This window comes from Piliocolobus tephrosceles, chromosome 17 (assembly GCF_002776525.5).
Source record: "Piliocolobus tephrosceles isolate RC106 chromosome 17, ASM277652v3, whole genome shotgun sequence".
Classification (NCBI taxonomy): domain Eukaryota; kingdom Metazoa; phylum Chordata; class Mammalia; order Primates; family Cercopithecidae; genus Piliocolobus; species Piliocolobus tephrosceles.
The window spans coordinates 28,911,890-28,932,213 of record NC_045450.1 but is presented as its reverse complement, the minus strand read 5'-3'; the positions used below and the strand labels follow the sequence as shown (position 1 = coordinate 28,932,213).

At 46.2% G+C, this 20,324-nt stretch overlaps 1 protein-coding gene and 1 pseudogene across 3 annotated transcripts in view; one reads left to right on the top strand and one right to left on the bottom strand.

The window, feature by feature from the left end:
• ITGAM (integrin subunit alpha M) overlaps positions 1-20,324 on the bottom strand; it is an 80,865-nt gene that overhangs the window by 57,976 nt on the left and 2,565 nt on the right. For 2 of the 3 annotated variants that reach the window (XM_023191073.1, XM_023191072.1), the window contains exons 3-12: positions 17,143-17,246; positions 16,760-16,830; positions 16,494-16,611; positions 11,581-11,705; positions 10,672-10,817; positions 8,841-8,994; positions 6,637-6,787; positions 5,594-5,667; positions 5,286-5,415; positions 4,238-4,380 (exon numbers count right to left, since the gene is read on the bottom strand). In XM_023191073.1, coding sequence (XP_023046841.1) covers positions 4,238-4,380; positions 5,286-5,415; positions 5,594-5,667; positions 6,637-6,787; positions 8,841-8,994; positions 10,672-10,817; positions 11,581-11,705; positions 16,494-16,611; positions 16,760-16,830; positions 17,143-17,246 — 1,216 coding nt within the window. The remainder of the gene's footprint in view (positions 1-4,237; positions 4,381-5,285; positions 5,416-5,593; positions 5,668-6,636; positions 6,788-8,840; positions 8,995-10,671; positions 10,818-11,580; positions 11,706-16,493; positions 16,612-16,759; positions 16,831-17,142; positions 17,247-20,324) is intronic. The other variant, XM_023191074.1, reaches the window with a different exon arrangement.
• On the top strand, positions 15,134-15,190 carry LOC111525737 (annotated as a pseudogene).

The following is a 20,324-nucleotide window of genomic DNA, read 5'->3' as shown; positions in this document are numbered from 1 at the left end:
GATCAATGAGACAGAAAGTTAACAAGGATATCCAGGAATTGAACTCAGCTCTGCACCAAGCAGACCTAATAGACATCTACAGAACTCTCCACCCCAAATCAACAGAATATACATTCTTCTCAGCACCACATCGCACTTTTTCCAAAATTGACCACATAGTTGGAAGTAAAGCATTCCTCAGCAAATGTAAAATAACAGAAATTATAACAAACTGTCTCTCAGACCACAGTGCAATCAAACTAGAACTCAGGATTAAGAAACTCACTCAAAACCGCTCAACTACATGGAAACTGAGCAACCTGCTCCTGAATTACTACTAGATACATAACGAAATGAAGGCAGAAATAAACATGTTCTTTGAAAATGAGAACAAAGACACGACATACCAGAATCTCTGGGACACATTTAAAGCAGTGTGTAGAGGGAAATTTGTAGCAATAAATGCCCACAAGAGAAAGCAGGAAAGATCTAAAATTGACATGCTAACATCACAATTGAAAGAACTAGAGAAGCAAGAGCAAACATATTCAAAAGCTAGCAAATGGCAAGAAATAACTAAGATCAGAACAGAACTGAAGGAGATAGAGACACAAAAAAACCTTCAAAACATCAATGAACCCAGAAGCTGGTTTTTTGAAAAGATCAACAAAATTGATAGACCACTAGCAAGACTAATAAAGAAGAAAAGAGAGAATAATCAAATAGATGCAATAAAAAATTATAAACAGGATATCACCACCGACCCCACAGAAATACAAACTACCATCAGAGAATACAATAAACACCTCTATGCAAATAAACTAGAAAATCTGGAAGAAATTGATACATTCCTGGACACATACACCCTCCCAAGACTAAACCAGAAAGAAGTTGAATCCCCGAATAGACCAATAACAGGCTCTGAAATTGAGGCAATAGTTAATAGCCTACCAACCAAAAAAATTCCAGGACCAGATGGATTCACAGCTGAATTCTACCAGAGGTACAAAGAGGAACTGGTTCCATTCCTTCTGAAACTATTCCAATCAATAGAAAAAGAGGGAATCCTCCCTAATTCACTTTTTTTGAGGCCAGCATCATCCTGATACCAAAGCCTGGCAGAGACACACACACACAAAAGAGAATTTTAGACCAATATCCCTGAAGAACATCGATGCAAAATTCCTCAATAAATTACTGGCAAACTGAATCCAGCAGCACATCAAAAAGCTTATCCACTATGATCAAGTTGGCTTCATCCCTGGGATGCAAGGCTGGTTCAACATACGAAAATCAATAAACATAATCCACCATATAAACAGAACCAAAGGCAAAAACCACATGATTATATCAATAGATGCAGAAAAGGCCTTCGACAAAATTCAACAGCCCTTCATGCTAAAAACTCTCAGTAAACTAGGTATTCATGGGATGTATCTCAAAATAATAACAGCTATTTATGACAAACCTACAGCCGATATCATACTGAATGGGCAAAAACTGGAAGTATTCCCTTTGAAAACTGGCACAAGACAGAGATGCCCTCTCTCACCACTCCTATTCAACATAGTGTTGGAAGTTCTGGCTAGGGCAATCAGGCAGGAGAAAGAAATAAAGGGTATTCAAATAGGAAAAGAGGAAGTCAAATAGTCCCTGTTTGCAGATGACATGATTGTATATTTAGAAAACCCCATCATCTCAGCCCAAAATTTCCTTAAGCTGATAAACAACTTCAGCAAAGTCTCAGGATACAAAATCAATGTGCAAAAATCACAAGCATTCCTATACACCAATAACAGACAAACAGAGAGCCAAATCATGAGTGAACTCCCATTCACAATTGCTTCAAAGAGAATAAAATACCTAGGAATCCAACTTACAAGGGATGTGAACGACCTATTCAAGGAGAACTACAAACCCCAGCTCAACAAAATAAAAGAGGACACAAACAAATGGAAGAACATTCCATGCTCATGAATTCGAAGAATCAATGTCGTGAAAATGACCATACTGCCCAAGGTAATTTATAGATTCAATGCCATCCTCATTAAGCTACTGATGACTTTCGTCACAAAATTGGAAAAAACTACTTTAAAGTTCATATGGAACCAAAAAAGAGCCTGCATTGCCAAGACAATCCTCAGCCAAAAGAACAAAGCTGGAGGCATCATGCTACCTGACTTCAAACTATACTATAAGGCTACAATAACCAAAACAGCATGGTACTGGTACCAAAACAGAGATATAGACCATGGAACAGAACAGAGCCCTCAGAAATAATACCACACATCTACAACCATCTGATCTTTGACAAACCTGACAAAAACAAGCAATGGGGAAAGGATTCCCTATTTAATAAATGGTGCTGGGAAAACTCGCTAGCCATATGTGGAAAGCCAAAACTGGATCCCTTCCTTACACCTTATACAAAAATTAATTCAAGATGGATTAAAGACTTAAATGTTAGACCTAAAACCATAAAAACCCTAGAAAGAAACCTAGGCAATACCATTTAGGACACAGGCATGGGCAAGGAATTCATGACTAAAACACCAAAAACAATGGCAACAAAAGCCAAAATTGACAAATGGGATCTAATTAAACTAAAGAGCTTCTGCACAGCAGAAGAAACTACCATCAGAGTGAACAGGCAACCTACAGAATGGGAGAAAACTTTTACAATCTACCCATCTGACAAAGGGCTAATATCCAGAATCTACAAAGAACTTAAACAAATTCACAAGAAAAAAATCAAACAACCCCACCAAAAAGTGAGCAAAGGATATGAACAGACACTTCTCAAAAGAAGACATTTATGCAGCCAATAGACACATGAAAAAATGCTCATTATCACTGGCCATCAGAGAAATGCAAATCAAAACCACAATGAGATACTGTCTCACACCAGTTAGAATGGCAATCATTAAAAAGTCAAGAAACAACAGATGCTGGAGAGGATGTGGAGAAATAGGAATGCTTTTACACTGTTGGTAGGACTGTAAACTAGTTCAACCATTGTGGAAAACAGTGTGGCGATTCCTCAAGGATCTAGAACTAAAAATACCATTTGACCCAGCCATCCCATTACTGGGTATATACCCAAAGGATTATAAATCAGGCTGCTATAAAGACACATGCACACATATGTTTATTGTGGTGCTATTCACAATAGCAAAGACTTGGAACCAAGCCAAATGTCCATCAATGATAGACTGGATTAAGAAAACATGGCACATATAAACCATGGAATACTATGCAGCCATAAAAAAGGATGAGTTCATGTCCTTTGTAGGGACATGGATGAAGCTGGAAACCATCATTATGAGCAAACTATTGCAAGGACAGAAAACCAAACACCACATTCCCTTTGAAAACTGGCACAAGTGTTCTCATTCATAGGTGGGAATTGAACAATGAGAACACTTGGATACAGGGTGGGGAACATCACACACTGGGGCCTGTCATGGGGTGGAGAGACTGGGGAGGGATAGCATTAGGAGATGTACCTAACGTAAATGACAAGTTAATGGGTGCAGCATACCAACATGGCACATGTATACATATGTAATAAACCTGCACGTTGTGCACATGTACCCTAGAACTTAAAGTATAATTAAAAAAATAAAAATTAAATTAAAAACTATAGGCATCATATCATGGGTGCAGTCCTATTTCAGGAATTTGCAAGAATGATTTTGACTACAGAGTTTTGCCTCACTCACTAGTTCTCACATAATATGTGACCATGCTGCTTTTGCAGGGGTGACATTCAAAATAATGAACATCTGGGGCTGCACAGATACTGAGCAGGGGCATAGCTGGAGCAGATCCTAGAGGGTCTGTGAAGTGTCCTTCCTGACCTCATAGTTGCTGGATCATGGGGAAGCCCACAGAGACTGGGGAAGCACCAGAGTGCATGGGTGAGGGAGAATCCACCATTTATCAATGAATACAGAATTAGTTCAATATTTTATTAACTAACAGGGCTATCTTGGTTATATATGGGTTGAATACCAGCTCTGAGTACAGGAAGACCCATAGAGAGCTCTGTACAGACAAGCATTGTTATTTATCATTGTTAAAAAGCTGAGGACACAGCTTTCTCAAATGCTAAGCTGATCCCACAACTTCCCAGCTCACAGCCTCCAAAGGCTCCTTTACAAGAGGGCCATGCATGTCATCTGAGTGCCCCTCCTGGAATCTCTAAGCCCCCAGGGCGCCTCTGTTTGCACGTTCATGCTCCACAAACCACACTCACCTGGGTGCCCTTGACATTGGCGTTGGACTCCCATATGCCAGCGTTCTGCCTGAACATTGCCACCAGGCCGACGTGCTGATATCGAGGTGCCCCCAGAACCAGGTTTTCCACCCGGTTCCGCAAGATGACAGCAGCAGCATAACCTGAAGGTGGGGGTCTGAGAAGTGAAGTGTATTCCCTGACCCCTCCTCCACCATGCAGACCCACTCCTTGAGTAGGCACTGGGGCAGCCCCATGCTCGCTGTGTTGGGGTAACTGATCCCTACACTATATTTCTCTTTATGAACATAATTACAATTCAATTTAGAAGTTTCTGGCCGGGTGAGGTGGCTCACACCTGTAATCCCAGCATTTTGGGAGTCTGAGGTAGGCGGATCACCTGAGGTCAGGAGTTCCAGACCAGCCTGGCCAACATGGTGAAACCCGGTCTCTACTGAAAATACAAAAAAAGGCCGGGCACGGTGGCTCACACCTGTAATTCCAGCACTTTGGGAGGCCAAAGCAGGTGGATCACCTGAGGTTGGGAGTTCGCGACCAGGCTGACCAACATGAAGAAATTCCGTCTCCACTGAAAATACAAAATTAGCCAGGCATGGTGGCACATGCCTGTAATTCCAGCTACTCAGGAGGCTGAGGCAGGAGAATCGCTTGAACCTGGGAGGCAGAGGTTGTGGTGAGCCAAGATCACGCCATTGCACTCCAGACTGGGCAACAAGAGCAAAACCACATCTCAAAAAAAAAAAAAAAAAAAAAAAATTAGCCAGGGGTGGTGGTGCATTCTTGTAACACCAGCTACTCGGGAGGCTGAGGTAGGAGAATCGCTTGAGCCCGGGAGGCAGAGGTTGTAGTGAGCCAAGATTGTGCCATTGCACTACAGCCTGGGCGACAAGAAAGAAACTCCACCTCAAAAACAAAAACAAAAAAAAAAATTGAAGTTTCTGTCTTTAAAGCTATCCCAAGAACCTATGAAAGACCCAGACATCTATGCTAGTTGACTTATGCCAAATCCTGACCCCTTCTTAGAGCAACCCTTGCCCTCCCCACTTACCCAGGTAAGCATCATTCATGTCTGAATCCACTCTGGTCATGTTGATGAAGGTGCTTTTCTCCTTTGATGTATATAGAAAGGCTCCACCAGCCCAGTCATAGCTCCCCACAGTGCTCAGCAAGGGGCCGTTCTGGGAAAGGGGTAGAACAGGGTTGATGAGGAAGGAAGAAGGGACCACCGCTGCCCCTCACAGAGCTACCTCCCAAGTACCTATCACAGAGAAGAGTCCCCAAACCCCTGCATCTCTCCTATCTCTTCTTTTTGCTACCCCCTGCCCCACCCCCGCAATTTAATGAAGGGTCACTTACAGAGGTGATGGCAGCACTGAAGCCTTCCTGAGACATCTCATGCTCAAAGGAGCTGGTACTTCCTGTCTGAGTACCTGTGAAGAGGAGAACTTTCTACATTAAAGAAAGCAGAAGGCTGGGCACGGTGGCTCACGCCTATAATGGGAGACTGAGATGGGCAGATCACTTGCGGTCAGGAGTTAGAGACCAGTCTGGCCAACATGTTGAAACCCCGTCTCTACTAAAAATACAAAAATTAACTGGGCATGGTGGTATGCGCCCATAATCCCAGCTATTCAGGAGGCAGAGGCAGGAGAATCACTTGGACCTGGGAGGCAGAGGTTGTGGTGAGCCGAGATCGCACCACTCCACTGCAGCCTGGGCAATAGAGCAAGACTCAGTCTCTAAAAAAAGAAAAAGAAAAGAAAAGAAAGCAGAAGAACCTAGAATAGGTACTGAAAACCCAAATGCTCCGGTGGCCAGACAAAAGGAGACTCCGACGGGATCTGTGTCAAGCTGGACAGCATATGTCCCTCTTAGAAGGGTGACAGCCATTCACCTCCAGCCACTTCCTGCCAAGTGGGAATGCGGTCTTCAAGGTCTTCAAAGTGTCTAATCTTCCAGCTTTTCAAGATAAGCCATAAACCCAGACTGTATATGAAATCCCCCAATTTCTAAATTCCTTTTATTCAACAAACATTTATTGAGCACCTTCTGATTACCAGGCACTATTCTAGGCAATTGGGATATAATAGTGAACCAAACAGACAACTGCTGGCAACACATCCAAATTTCTGTTAAAATACTGGGTGGGATTTGACTCCCCCATACTCCAATTTACCAGCCTATAGCCAAGATTTGCAAAATTAGAGGTAAAAGTACGGATTCTTTGACTTCAAAGGAATTGACCAAGTGAGGCTGGGACTGAAAGCTGAAGGAAGTGGAGAGAGTTGATGCTGGGGGATACCAAGGGTTAGGAAGGTCTGGATTCTAGAGGGGACTATGTGTTCTGGGGTGGGAGGCTGCCTAAGGAGCTGCTCTGGGAACACAGATGCCTGACTCACCCTCGATCGCAAAGATCTTCTCCTGAAGCTGGTTCTGAATGGTCTTCAGAGCCTCAAAGTTATTCACCTGGAACACGTGATCACGAGGTGGCTTGGATGCAATGGTATTAAGCTCTTGGCGGGATTTCAAACTGCGGAAGGCATCTCCCACCTGTTACCAAGGAACAGAGGCCAAGTCATGGTCTGAGGGTAGCAGTATCATCTGACAAAGACAATTCTGCAGGAAACTAGTCTGAACTATTATTTATCAAGTGAAGAAATGCATCAGAAAGTCCCTGGGACAGGGTTGCCAGGTATAGTTGGGCAGGTTGTACATTGCACAAGGCACTGTGCTAAGGAAGCAAGTTGGGGCAGAAACCCAGCTGCTGATTCATGTGCTGTGCCACGTCTCCTGGTGTGGAGTTGACCTCCCCCTAGAGGAAGGGGAGGCTTTTTCTTTATATGAAGGTATTTCCTACATGCCAAGGCATGTATCCATGGTTATATCGCTTTCTGTGTCACGCAGGTGCTGTCATAGTTTGGTTACACTGATGATCCTGACTCCTTGCCTCTTCCTGTATCCAGCCTTTTCCCCTAGCGCTGTGCTGTGCCCTCCTGCTCTTGGTGAAGTCATCTGCCCACTTCATTACCTCTGGGCTCAGGCATGAGTCTTGCTTTAGCCCATTGTATATAGAGCACCCTTGACATAACTGACTCCATCTTAGAAAAAGGCTCCACTGTATATTTCACAGGGCACTTTGCCAACAAGAATAATGTTGTTTTAAACAAATTTTTTAAATAGGTCAGGTACGGTGGCTTATTCCTATAATCGCACACTTTGGAAGGCCGAGGTGGTCGGATCACTTGAGGTCAGAAGTTCAAGACCAACCTGGTCAACATAGTGAAACCCCATCTCTACTAAGAATACAAAAAAAAAAAAAAAAAAAAATGTGCTAGGCATGGTGGTGCATGTCTGTAGTCCCAGCTACTCAGGAGGCTGAGACACAAGAATTGCTTGAACACGGGAGGTGGAGGTTGCAGTGAGCCAAGATCATGACACTGCACCCCAGCCTGAGCGATAGAGCGAGACTCAGTCTCAAAATAAATAAATAAATAAATAAACAAACAAACAAATAAATAAATAAAATAAACAAATAAAGACTACATCCAACCAGATAAGGACACAAAAAAGCACATTCTTCCCTGTCTGTTCTCACCAGAGGGCTCTGTGACTAGAAGAAATCTAGCCTTCATCAGCTCAAAGCAGCCGCTGGAACTCACACCTCGCAGCTGCTCTTGATGACAGCCTGGCATTTGCCACCAAGGACTCTGCCGCATCAAAGATTCTGCCTTGCAAGAATAATGTGACTAGCACCTTTGGGCCCAGACCAGGAGTCCTTTTCATTCATCCTTTCTCCTCTTTTTCTTCTGATGTCAAACGTTACTTTGTTTGCTGTGGAATGTTTAACCTATAACTTTTATATATTGATTAAGTATACTATTACATACGGTTTGCAGTATTGACTGATTCGTGGGTGGCTTGAGCCAGAGTGTCCAAGTGAACAGGATGCACTAAGGAGAACTGCCTCCTTGGGAATTCCATGCAGCTCGTGGCGTTTGTGATTGAAATAGGATCAACGAAAGCCTGATGTTGCAGAAAGACACAAACCTGCACGGGCCTGGTTTTTCTCTAACCTTGCACCGCTCATGATACCCATGGATGTTATCAAACATGATGCAGAGGCATGAAAAAGCACTTGCAACATCTCCACTGTTCTGTTGCTCCCATTTTCACCATGAGGACATGCCCAGGCTAGCCCTGGAGAATGAGAGCCAGGTTGCCAAAGGGCCAAGTCACCCCAGTGGTTCCACCCAAGGCCATCAGGTCCAGCAGATGACATAGCTGGCAACCCTCAGAAGCAGAGAGAGCCTGGCCAAGATCAGCAGAGCAGCCTGCCAACCTGCAGCTAACGACTGAGGAAGGCCGTTGAAACCAGAACTCTTGGCCGGCTGACCCACAGGCTTACTTATTATTTTAAGCTGCTGAATTTTGGGATAGTTTATTACACAGCATTGATGTGGCAACAGATAGCTGATACGGTGTATATGAGCTAGCAATAGCTCTCATGTCACTTTGATTTTATTAATATTTGCAAATTGAAGGAAGGACAGATCCACATAGAAACCCTCCACAGAAGCATCACCCTGAGAGCGGCATTCCATACCCCAATGACGTAGCGAATGACTCCCTCTCTGTCTGCCTCAGGGATGACGTCCTCATATCCCAAGGGATCGCCAAACTTTTCTCCATCTGTGATGACAACCAGGATCTTAAGGGCATTCTTTCGGGCTCCCTGGTTGACGTTAAACAGTTCTCGTCTGTGCAGGAAAGAGGAGGGACAAAGTCAAATGCAAGCAGATGACATGCTAATTTTTTTTTTTTTTTTTTTTTTAAGAAATAGACACTCGGCCGGGCGCGGTGGCTCAAGCCTGTAATCCCAGCACTTTGGGAGGCCGAGATGGGCGGATCACAAGGTCAGGAGATCGAGACCATCCTGGCTAACCCGGTGAAACCCCGTCTCTACTAAAAAATATACAAAAAACTAGCCGGGCGAGGTGGCGGGCGCCTGTAGTCCCAGCTACTCAGGAGGCTGAGGCAGGAGAATGGCGTAAACCCGGGAGGCGGAGCTTGCAGTGAGCTGAGATCCGGCCACTGCACTCCAGCCTGGGCGACAGAGCGAGACTCCGTCTCAAAAAAAAAAAAAAGAAATAGACTCTCACTCTGTTGTCCAGGCTGGAGTTCAGAGACACAATCATAGCTCACTGCAGACTTGGACTCCTGGGTTCAAGCGATTCTTCTGCCTCAGCCTCCTGAGTAGCTGGGACTACAGGCATGTACCATCACACCTGGCTTATTTTTTTTATCTTTTTAGAGATAGAGTCTCACTATGTTGCCAATTGGTCTCAAACTCTTGGACTCATGTGATCCTCCCACCTCAGCCTCCCAAAGTGCTGACATTACAGGTGTGAGTCCCCGCACCTAGCCAGAGATGCTATTAACATCAGAAAGGAAATGTCAGCAGAATCCCAGACACAGATACAGCTGGGTGAGGCCTCGGAGGGGCTCCATCTCCCCTGAGACTTAGCACTGAGACGCAACTGCCCCAGGACCTGGAAAAGCGGCAGGGAAGCGAAAGGAAGCCTTCACAGTTTTTGTTTTTATACTTTCGCATAATTTGGGTTTTTCAACTGAGTATTATTACTTCTGAATTTTAAAAAACATATATATTTATGGCTGACGCCTGTAATCCCAGCACTATGGGAGGCCGAGTTGGGTGAATCACCTGAGGTCAGGAGTTCAAGACCAGCTTGGTCAACATGGTGAAACCTCGTCTCGACTAAAAATACAAAAATTAGCTGATGGTGGTGGTGGGCGCCTGTAATCCTAGCTACTCAGGAGGCTGAGGCAGGAGAATTGCTTGAATCCAGGAGGTGGAAGTTGCACTGAGCTGAGATCAGGCCACTGCACTCCAGCCTGCTCCGTCTCAAAAAATAAATAAATATATACACACACACACACACACACACACACAGACACACACACATATACACACACACACACTTAATTGGCCTTCAGGAAACCTCTCCCGGAGCGCTGCACCAGCTCCCCAGCCCCTCTAGGACTCTACAGTGCTTCTTGTACTTCTGTCCCAACCTCATCCATGCCTCTACACACACCCCAAAATCAGAGCGAACTTCCCAAAATGAGACATGGTGATGTCTCACCACGGGCTGTAAAGCCGCCTTTGGTTCCCTGGCCTGAGCCGATCTTTCTACCCTCCCTCCAGACACTTTTTCTCACTTCCCCACTCCACTCCCACCTTTCACTCACGACTTGTCCTTTGATGAATACACCATGCACAGCCCCTCCTCCCCACCTCTGCCCATGGGGAAGCATCCTCCACCACCCCTGTCTGAACGGCTCCCTTCATCCATCAAAGCCCAACTAAAAGTGTCTCCTCCTCCCTCCATCCTAAGCGAAAAAGGGAAGCTTACACCACTTTGCGGATGGCCGTGGCCGTGTGTGTCCGCCCAAACAGCTGCGTTATTGACTTCACCAGTGATCTCGGGTTAGGGTTGCCCTGGAACTCTTTGAAGGTAAAGTGAGTCCAGAATTCTTCGGAGTACTGCATCAAAGAGAACTGCGGAGGGGGTGGCTGGTGTGATGCTGGAGAAGGTGCCCCCACCTCTCAGACATCTCCCAGCAAGCTCCACAAAGATCTTAAACACTCCAGTCTCCAAATTCCTCCTCTGCACTGCCCCTAATCCCCTGCCTCACCAGGACAGAGAGCTGCCAGCAGCTCCCATCTCTCCTCAATACTAGAAGATGGCCAGCGGCCAGGAGCAGTGGCTCACACCTGTAATCCCAGCACTTTGGGAGGCCGAGACGGGTGGATCACCTGGGGTCAGGAGTTCGAGACCAGCCTGGCCAAAATGGTGAAACCCCATCTCTACTAAAAATACAAAAACTAGCCAGGCGTGGTGGCACGCACCTGTAATTCCCGCTACTTGGGAGGCTGAGGCAAGAGAATTGCTTGAACCCGGGAGGCGGAGGTTGCAGTGAGCCGAGATTGCGCCGCTGCACTCTAGCCTGAGAGACGGAGCAAGACTCTGTCTCAAAAAAATAAGAAATAAAAATGAAAATAGAACTCAGCCAGCAATGACATGTGGGCTTCATCTGCCATGCCAACCCTTAACAATTAGAGCTGCCCGCTTTATAAAAGGCTGAAAGAATGCTGAGACTGCATCCAACAGAGCAGAAAAGAGACTCAGGAAGGCAAACCACAATCGATTGTCAATTTGGCAATGTCTGCAGTTGAACTGGGAGGAGAACGTGGTGGTCCAGTTGCCATGTATCTTCCAGCCCTGTGTGGGCTCTTCCCTAACCTACCCATGGGCCCTCACCAAGGTTTTGGACTTTTTTAATTGCTCCATCATGATCGAGACAAACTCCTTCATCTGCTGAAATTCACGTGGGTTGATGCTACCAGAGCCGTCAATCAAGAAGGCGATGTCCTGTTCAGGACACCCTGAGGAAGGGGAAAAAGAGTATGAATCAAGTAATTTGACACTTGGTGTTTTGGGCTTTTTTGTATGTCAGCTCTCTGCTGAACAATGAGAATATAGGCCCCCGTCTCTATAAAATATATACATATGTTATATAATATATACATAAACATATATATTATAGAGATGGGTCTCTATAATATGTATATATAATATAACATATATACATATATGTTAAAAATTAGCCGGGCACAGTGGCACACGCCTGTAGTCCCAGCTCCTCAGGAGGCTGAGAGTGGGGCATCACTTCAGCCCAAAAGGTTGAGGCTGCAGTGAGCTATGATCACGCCATTGCACTCAGCCTGGGCCACAGAGAAAGACCCTGTCTCTAAAAAATAAATAAGTAAGTAAACAAACAAGGACAAAGTAGTATGGAAATTTTTCCTTAATTCTGCCCAAGGGAATCAGGGAACATGGTGATGTTTGACTGGATCTTGAAGAACAGGAAATAACTTGCCCAGCTGGGCACAGTGGCTCGCACCTGTGATCCCAGCACTTTGGGAGGCTGAGGCAGGTGGATCACTTGAGATCAGGAATTCGAGACCAGCTTGGCTGACATGGTGAAACCCCATCTCTAATAAAAATACAAAAAGTTGCTGAGATCGCACCACTGCACTCCAGCCTGGGTCACAGAGCAAGACAAGAAAGAAAGAAAAGAAAGAAGAAAGAAAGGAAAAAAGAAAGGAAGAAAGGAAGAAGGAAGGAAGGAAGGAAGGAAGGAAGGAAGGAAGGAAGGAAGGAAGGAAGGAAGGAAGAAAGAATTTGCCAGATATACAAAAGGAATAGGTTCTAGAAAAGAGAATGGCACACACACATAAAGCGATGTGGAATGTGCTCCTCTGCCTTCTACCCCATCCCCAAATCCACTTTCTACCCATCGCCACTCAGCTCTGTGGCCTGGGAGGTCAACCTGCAGGGACCCCATCACCAGGACTCTGTTGCCCTCTGGATTCCCATTGGATTTGGTGGATGAGGGGGCTCAGCAGAAGACTGGAGGGAGGAGGACAGTGACGTCTGGGTGTTCTCCCATTGAGGTTGCTTGGGGACAGCTATGTCCTTCACAAAAGACCAACTGTTCCTCAGAAGGAGGCCAGCCCCACATGACTCTCTCCAGACCCTGGTGAGCTCTTCCTCCCCTCAACCCATAAGCCCAGGGGTGAAAACAGACCTGCTTGCCCAAGGCTTGCAAAGTCCCTGATGGCTCCCTTAGAACTCTCACAGTTTTATAATTACTCCCTTTATAAATAAACCCCCCTCTTTGTAAATAAATCTTACTGAAACTGCCTTTGCAAAATTATGGCTGAGACAGTGGAAGAGATCTAACCTAACCGACTCCATGTTGCTTCTAACCTCCAAGCTGTCCTTGTTCATTCCTGGGTGTAGGCTGAACTAACTTTGGGAGAAACTTAGTTTATAGTTTAAACAAAGATCATAACAGCCCTTTTCCAAAGCAGACCTCCTTCTTGCCTGGGGACTAGACTGCCTTTGTAGGACTAACATTAGTCACAAGATTAGAAATTATGGTTTAGGAGTCATGCAGCTGGAGGCTACAAGATTCTGACCCTCCCTAAACTGCTCCTAAAATCAGCACTTGAGATATTTTGCAGACCTTGCACTTGATGGATCAGCTGGCACCACCCAGATCAATAAACTGGCTCATCTGATCACGTGGCCCCCACCCAGGAACCGACTGAACGCAAGAAGACAGCTCCAATTCCCGATGATTTCATCCCTGACCAATCAGTACTCCCGGCTCACTGGCTCCCCGCATCCACCAAGTTATCCTTAAAAACTCTGCTCCCCAAATGCTCAGGGAGACTGATTTCAGTTGATAATAAAACTCTGGTCCCCTGCACAGCTGGCTCTGTGTGAATTATTCTTTCTCTATTGCAATTCTGCTGTCTTGATGAATCAGCTCTGTCTAGGCAGCAGGCAAGGAGAACCCCTTGGGCAGTTACATTACTGGAACGTGCTTTTGGTCCCAGCTGAGACTCCTACTGATACATGGGACAAGGGCCTCAAAAGGATTCTGGCAGAATCCAGGAATGCTGTTCGATAGAAACAGCACTACAGGGGCAAACGTATGTGATGGCAATGGAAACCCAGCAGTGGCATCAAGCAAAGAACAGCGGGCAAGGGCCTCTCTACTCCAATAAGGAGTTTGACTTTATCTGCAGGCAATGGGGAGCCACGGAAGGTTCTTAGAAAAGGAAGTGAGATGATTCGTTTTGTATTTTAGAAAGACTGGCAGGGCACAGTGGCTCATGCCTGTAACCCCAGCACTTTGGGAGGCCTCCTGAATAATTAAGACCACAAGCACATGCCACCATACCTGGCTAATTGGTTTTTTTGGTTTTTTTTGTTGTTGTTGTTGTTGTTTTGTAGAGATAGTGTCTCATTATGTTGTCTAGGCTGGTCTCAAACTCCTGGCCTCAAACAATGCTCCTAACTTGACCTCCCAAAGTGCTGGGACTACAGGTGTGAGCTACCGCACCCTTTCGAATTTTGAACCAAGTGTATGTGTTATATATTTTTTAATAAATGAAAACATTTTTAAAGAAGTAGTCTTGAACCCTGAGAGTGAGGTCTAACGAGGTAGAGGTGTTAGCTGAAGCCACAGAACTGGGTGATTTCAGGAAAGAAGAACACGCGAGTGAAAAGAGAACCCAGAACCCAGTGCCCCTAGGTGGAGAGGGAGGTGGAGGCCAGCCGAGGGTGAAGAGAATGCACTCAGGAAGTTTGGGTGGTGAAGGTGGGGAGAGATGGCAGGAGATGAGGAGGAGATTGGAAGAGAGAAGATCATTTTCATGGCTATCAATTGTGGTGGTTGATCGTTTTTCAGATACGGGTAGAATGAGAATGTTTACAGTCAGAGGAAGGGAGAAATTAAATGTCCTAGAGAGAAAACAAGTGATTCAAGAGATGCTGGGCCAGGCACAGTGGCTCACACCTGTGATCCTAGCACTGTGGGAGGCTGAGATGGGAAGATCTCTTGAGCCCAGGAATTTGAGACCAGCCTGGGCAACAAGGTGAAACCCCATCTCTACAAAAAATACAAAAATCAGTATATGCACACCTGTGATCCCAGCTACTCCGGAGGCTGAGGCACAAGAATTTCTTGAGCCTGGGAGGCAGAGGCTGCAGTGAGCTGAGATTGTGCCACTGCACTCCAGCTTGGGTGACAGAGCAAGACCCTGTCTCAAAAAGAAAAAGGAAAGAAAAAGAAAAAAGGAAGACAGGTGATCACCTTAGTTGGTACATGAGAGACTCTCAAAAGTCCAGATGGAAGAATTTAGTCATAGAACGGAGGAGAGACAGGTCTTCCTCTAAAACCAGTGAGTCACTGCCAGGAGTGCTGTGATTATGGAAATTTGAGAAAAAGGAGAAAGTGCAGTGTTATAGCTCTTTTAGAATTTGTCTAACAAATTCAGTGAAGACTGGAAAACCATTTATTAAGATAAAATAAGAGAAGGGGAAAGTGGAGGGAGTCCATGCCTGAAGCTTTTGTTTTCTCTGTGGAGGAAGGAGGATTATCTGTGGAGGGTGAAGTATAGAGGAACAGGGCTTGAGAAAGAAAAACGAGAAAAACATGCAAGGAAGAAACATTCGCCTATGGTGCCAGAATCAACATGAAGACAAGCAAAAAGATGGCAGAGCCATTGAACAAAGCAGTGGGAAAAAGCAACTGGAAAGATCCATGCACCCTGACCAGGCACGGTGGCTCATGCCCACCACTCATTCCCTGGCTCATTCCCAGCACTTTGGGAAGCCGAGGTGGGCAGATCACCAGAGCTCAGGAGTTCAAGACCAGCCTGGCCAACATGGTGAAATCCCATCTCTGCTAAAAATACAAAAATTAGTCGGGCGTGGTGGTGGGCACCTGTAATCCCAGCTACTTGGGAAGATGGGGCAGGAGAATCGCTTGAACCCTGGAGGCAGAGGTTGCAGTAAGCCGAGATAGTGCCACTGCACTCCAGCCTGGGTGACAGAGCGAGATTCTGCCTCAAAAAAAAAAAAAAAAAAAAAGGTCCATACAGTCGCTCAGAATCTCAATCAACGGAGGTTTGGGGAACAGGGGTCTGGAAGGCAGCCCCCCAACATGGTTCCCAAAATTCCCACTTCCTGCCAATGACACCTTGCACCATTCCCTCCTCTGTAGTGTGACCTGGACTTATTTTTTAAAGACAGGGTCTTGCTCTGTCAGCCAGGTTGGCGTACAATGGTGCAATCATAGCTTACTGCAGCTTCAACTACCCAGGCTCGAGTGATCCTCCTGAGAAGCTGGAACTACAGCTGTGTGCCACCACACCTAGCTAATTTTTTTATTATTATTATTATTTTTGTAGAGACAGGAGTCTCCCTATGTTGTCCAGGCTTGTCTTGAACTCCTGGCCTCAAGCAATCTTCCCACCTTGGCCTCCAAATAACTAAGACTACAGGTGGTCATCACCACACTCAGCTAATTTTTTTTCTTTTTTTTTAGAGACAGGGTCTCGCTACATTGCCTGGGCTGATCTCAAACTCCTGGGCTCCCAAAGTGTCAGGATTGCAGGTGTGAGCCACTGTGCCTAGCCAAGGAGTTTTCCTAAAGTACAAGACCCTAGCACCTCCTTAGCCTCCCTCTCCAATGGGACCCACTTCCCCTACCCTTCTGCACCCAGAGCCCAGACCTTGAATAGATGTCACCTCAGTCCTGCCCCCTCCCCTGGTCTTTTGCTGCCCATCCGTTCCCTCTGCCAAATGCAACCCACCTCGGAGGGTCCCTGGGAACTTCTGGGGCTGCTGCCATAGGTTGGATCCAAACAGGAAGCAGAGCCCTTTCACGTACGTGTTCTCACTGCAAATCTGGTGCATGGTGGGGCCACAGGCCTAGGGGGCAGGAGCCAGTGGAAGGGGCTGCCCCTGCTTCCTGTCCTTGTACCCCAGCACCTCCACCCTCCACAAGACCCACTGCCCCACCATGCATGGGCCCCCAGACACCCCCATTAGGATGCTCCTCTGATCCAGGGCCACTCACCAGCAGCTGGGGGGGGCTGGCGGTGGCTGCCAGGGACAGGCCCAGGGACATGTTCACGGCCTCCACGGGGACTGCGGGGACAGATATGGGCAAGGTCACCCTCGGGGGGGACAGAGAAGGCTGTGGAAGAGCTGGGCAGGGATCACCTCCATGCGGGAGACAAGGAGGTCTGACAGTGAAGGGGAAGCCTAGATCTTGGGAAAGAAAGGAACATGGAGGGATTGCCTGGGGATGTCTAGGGGAGAGACTGCAGGCGAGGAGAGGGTAGGGAGGCAGACACCTGTGCCCCCACCACAGATCCTCCAACACACAGGAGTGCCTGGCAAGTCCCTATGTGTTCACAGGGGGAATCCCAGTCCCGGCCCTGCGGGGCGGTGACTCACTCTGCAGGCGGATGGGCTCGCATGAGCCTATGCTGTAATCACACTGGTAGAGGCTGCCCGTTTGGTTGGCAGCCACTATCTCCTGGGGGGCTCCAACCACCACCCTGTGGGGAGAAGTGGAAATAGAGAAAACTCCGACATGTGGGGAGAGAAGGAGACCACAGAAGAAGTTCTGCCACCCAGAGGAAGGTGGGGGCCCATACCCGGATTCCTGAATTCCCATGACTAGGACGAAGAATTAGAAAAGAAAAAAAATGGGAAAATGTTAAGACTCAGAATGAGAAAAGGTCTTCCTAAGAATGACACAAAAACCAGAAGTCATGTGAAAATAGGGCCAGGCGCAGTGGCTCATGCTAATCTTTGGGAGGCCGAGGGGAGCAGATTGCCTGAGCTCAGGAGTTCAAGATCAGCCTGGGCAACATGGTGAAACTCCGTCTTTACTAAAAATACAAAAAATACAAAAAATTAGCCAGGTGTGGTGGTGCGCACCTGTAACCCCAGCTAAATGGGAGGCTGAGGCAAGAGAATTGCTTGAACCCAGGAGGCAGAGGTTGCAGTGAGCCGAAATAGCACCACTGCACTCCAGCCTGGGCGACAGGGCAAGACTCTGTCCCAAAAAATAAATGAATAAATTTTAAAAGTAAAAATAGGTCAATTCAAGCTGGGCACCATGGCTCATGCCTGTAATCCCAGCAACTTGGGTGGTTGAGGTGGGAGCATCACTTGAGGCCAGAAGTTTGAAACTAGCCTGGGTAACATAGTGAGACCCCATCTCTACAAAAAGGTTTTTAAAAATTAGCTAGGTGTGGTGGTACACACCTGCAGTCCCAGGCCAACTTTTTTTTTTCTTTTTTTTTTTTTTTTTTCTTTTTTGAGACAGGGTCTCACCCTGTTGCCCAAGATGGAATCCAGTGGCATAATCATAGCTCACTGCAGCCTCTGCCTCCTGGGCTCAAGCAATCCTCCCACCTCAGTATCCCAAAGTGCTGGAATTACAGGCAAGAGCCACTGGACCCTGCCCACACAGTCATTTCATTTATTTTTATTTTTATTTATTTTATTTCTTTGAGATAATTTTCACTCCATCACCCAGGCTGGAGTACAGTGACGTGACCTGGGCTCACTGCTGCAACCTCCACCTCCCGGGTTCAAGCATTTCTCCTGTCTCAGCGTCCTGAGCAGCTGGGATTACAGGTGTGTGCCATCATGGTTGGCTAATTTGTGTATTTTTAGTAGATATGAGGTTTCGCTATGTTGGCCAGGCTGGTCTTGAACTCCTGGCTTCAAGCGACCAGCCCAGCTTGGCCTCCCAAAATACTGGGATTACAGGTGTGAGCCACTGCGCCCGGCCTCCACACAGTCATTTTAAATAAATTTCTGGACCGGCACGGCAGCTCACACCTGTAATCCCTGCACTTCGGGAGGCCGAGACGGGTGGATCACGAGGTCAGGAGATCAAGACCATACTGGCCAACATGGTGAAACCCTGTCTCTACCAAAAATACAAAAAAATTAGCCAGGCATAGTGGCACGCACCTGTAGTCCCAGCTAGTCGGGAGGCTGAGGCAGGAGAATCACTTGAACCTAGGAGGCGGAGGTTGCAGTGAGCTGAGATCACTCCACTGCACTCCAGCCTGGGCGACAGAGTGAGACTCTGTCTCAATTAATTAATTTATTTATTTATTTATTTATTTATTTATTTATTTATTTATTAATTCCTGTATGTGATAAACTACCATAAGCATATTCAAAAGAAAAATACTACACAAGGGAGAGAGATTCACAACTCATACTCCAGACTACTTTCTTCAGTGTACTCAAAGCTTGTACAAACTGGTAAAAAAAAAAAAAAAAAAAAAAATTGAAAAATGGACAACAGATAAGAAAAACATGTTCACAGAAAATACCTCTCTCATAAAAAAAAAAAAAAGAAGCAATTTAAAGCTAAATTAAGATACCACTTCTCACCTACTCGATTTGCAGAGATCAGTAAGTTTGATAGCACACTGAGTTGGCAAATGAGTGAGGGAGTATGAGGAAGTAGGTATTTTCATGAATTTCTGGTGTGAGTGTAAATTGTTGCCACTTCTGTAGAGGGTGATCTGGAAAAATCTATTAAAATTGCACGTGCTCATGCATCCCTGGACACCGCAATCCCAGTCCTAGCCTTTACTTCCAAATAGGCTTGCACATGTGCAAAATGACAGCATTGTTCATACAGCAAAAGTTTGGAAACAATCTAAATGTTCATTAACAAGAGATCTAATGTAATGTAAAAGGGGATTACAAGCCAAGTGCAGTGGCTCACGCCTGTAATCCCAGCACTTTGGGAGGCCAAGGCAGGTGGATCACCTGAGCTCAGGAGTTCAAGATCAACCTGGCCAACATGGTGAAACCCCGTCTCTACAAAAAATACAAAAATTAGCTGGGGGTGGTGGCAGGAGCCTGTAATCCCAGCTACTCAGGAGGCTGAGGCAGGAGAATTGCTTGAACCCAGGAGGCGGAAGTTGCAGTGAGCCAAGATCATGCCACTGCACTCCAGCCTGGGCGACAGAGCGAGTCTCTAAAAAAAAAAAAAAGTCAATTATTGTACCTCCAAATTTATGGCATGCAATGCAAGCATAACATGGAGTTAATGGACTTATCTGGTCAAATCGCCAGGCTGCATTATGGGAGATAAAGCAAAGAGCAGAGACCAGCCCCTTCCTTCTGGAAAGGTACTATCACCTCCACAAATACTACTTCTGTAAAGGTAAATGTTTTAGGCTTCGGGGTGCGTACAGTCTCTATCACAGCTCCTGAATTCTGCTATTACAGCTCAAAAGTGGCCATAGCCAGGCACAGTGGTTTACGCCTATCATCCCAGCAAGTTGGGAGGCCCAAGCAAGAGGATGACTTGAGGCCAGGAGTTTGAAACCAGATTGGGCAACAGAGTGAGAGACCTTGTCTATACAAAAAAATCAAAAAATTAGCTAGGTGTGGTGGCACATGCCTGTAGTCCCAGCTACTCGGTAGGGTAAGGTGGGAGGATTGCTTGAGCCCAGGAGTTTGAGTCTACAGTGAGCTATGATTGCACCAGTGCACTCCAGGCTGAGTGACAGAGCAAGACCATGTCAGAAAGGAAAGAAATAAAGGAAGGAAGGAAGGAAGGAAGGAAGGAAGGAAGGAAGGAAGGAGGGAGG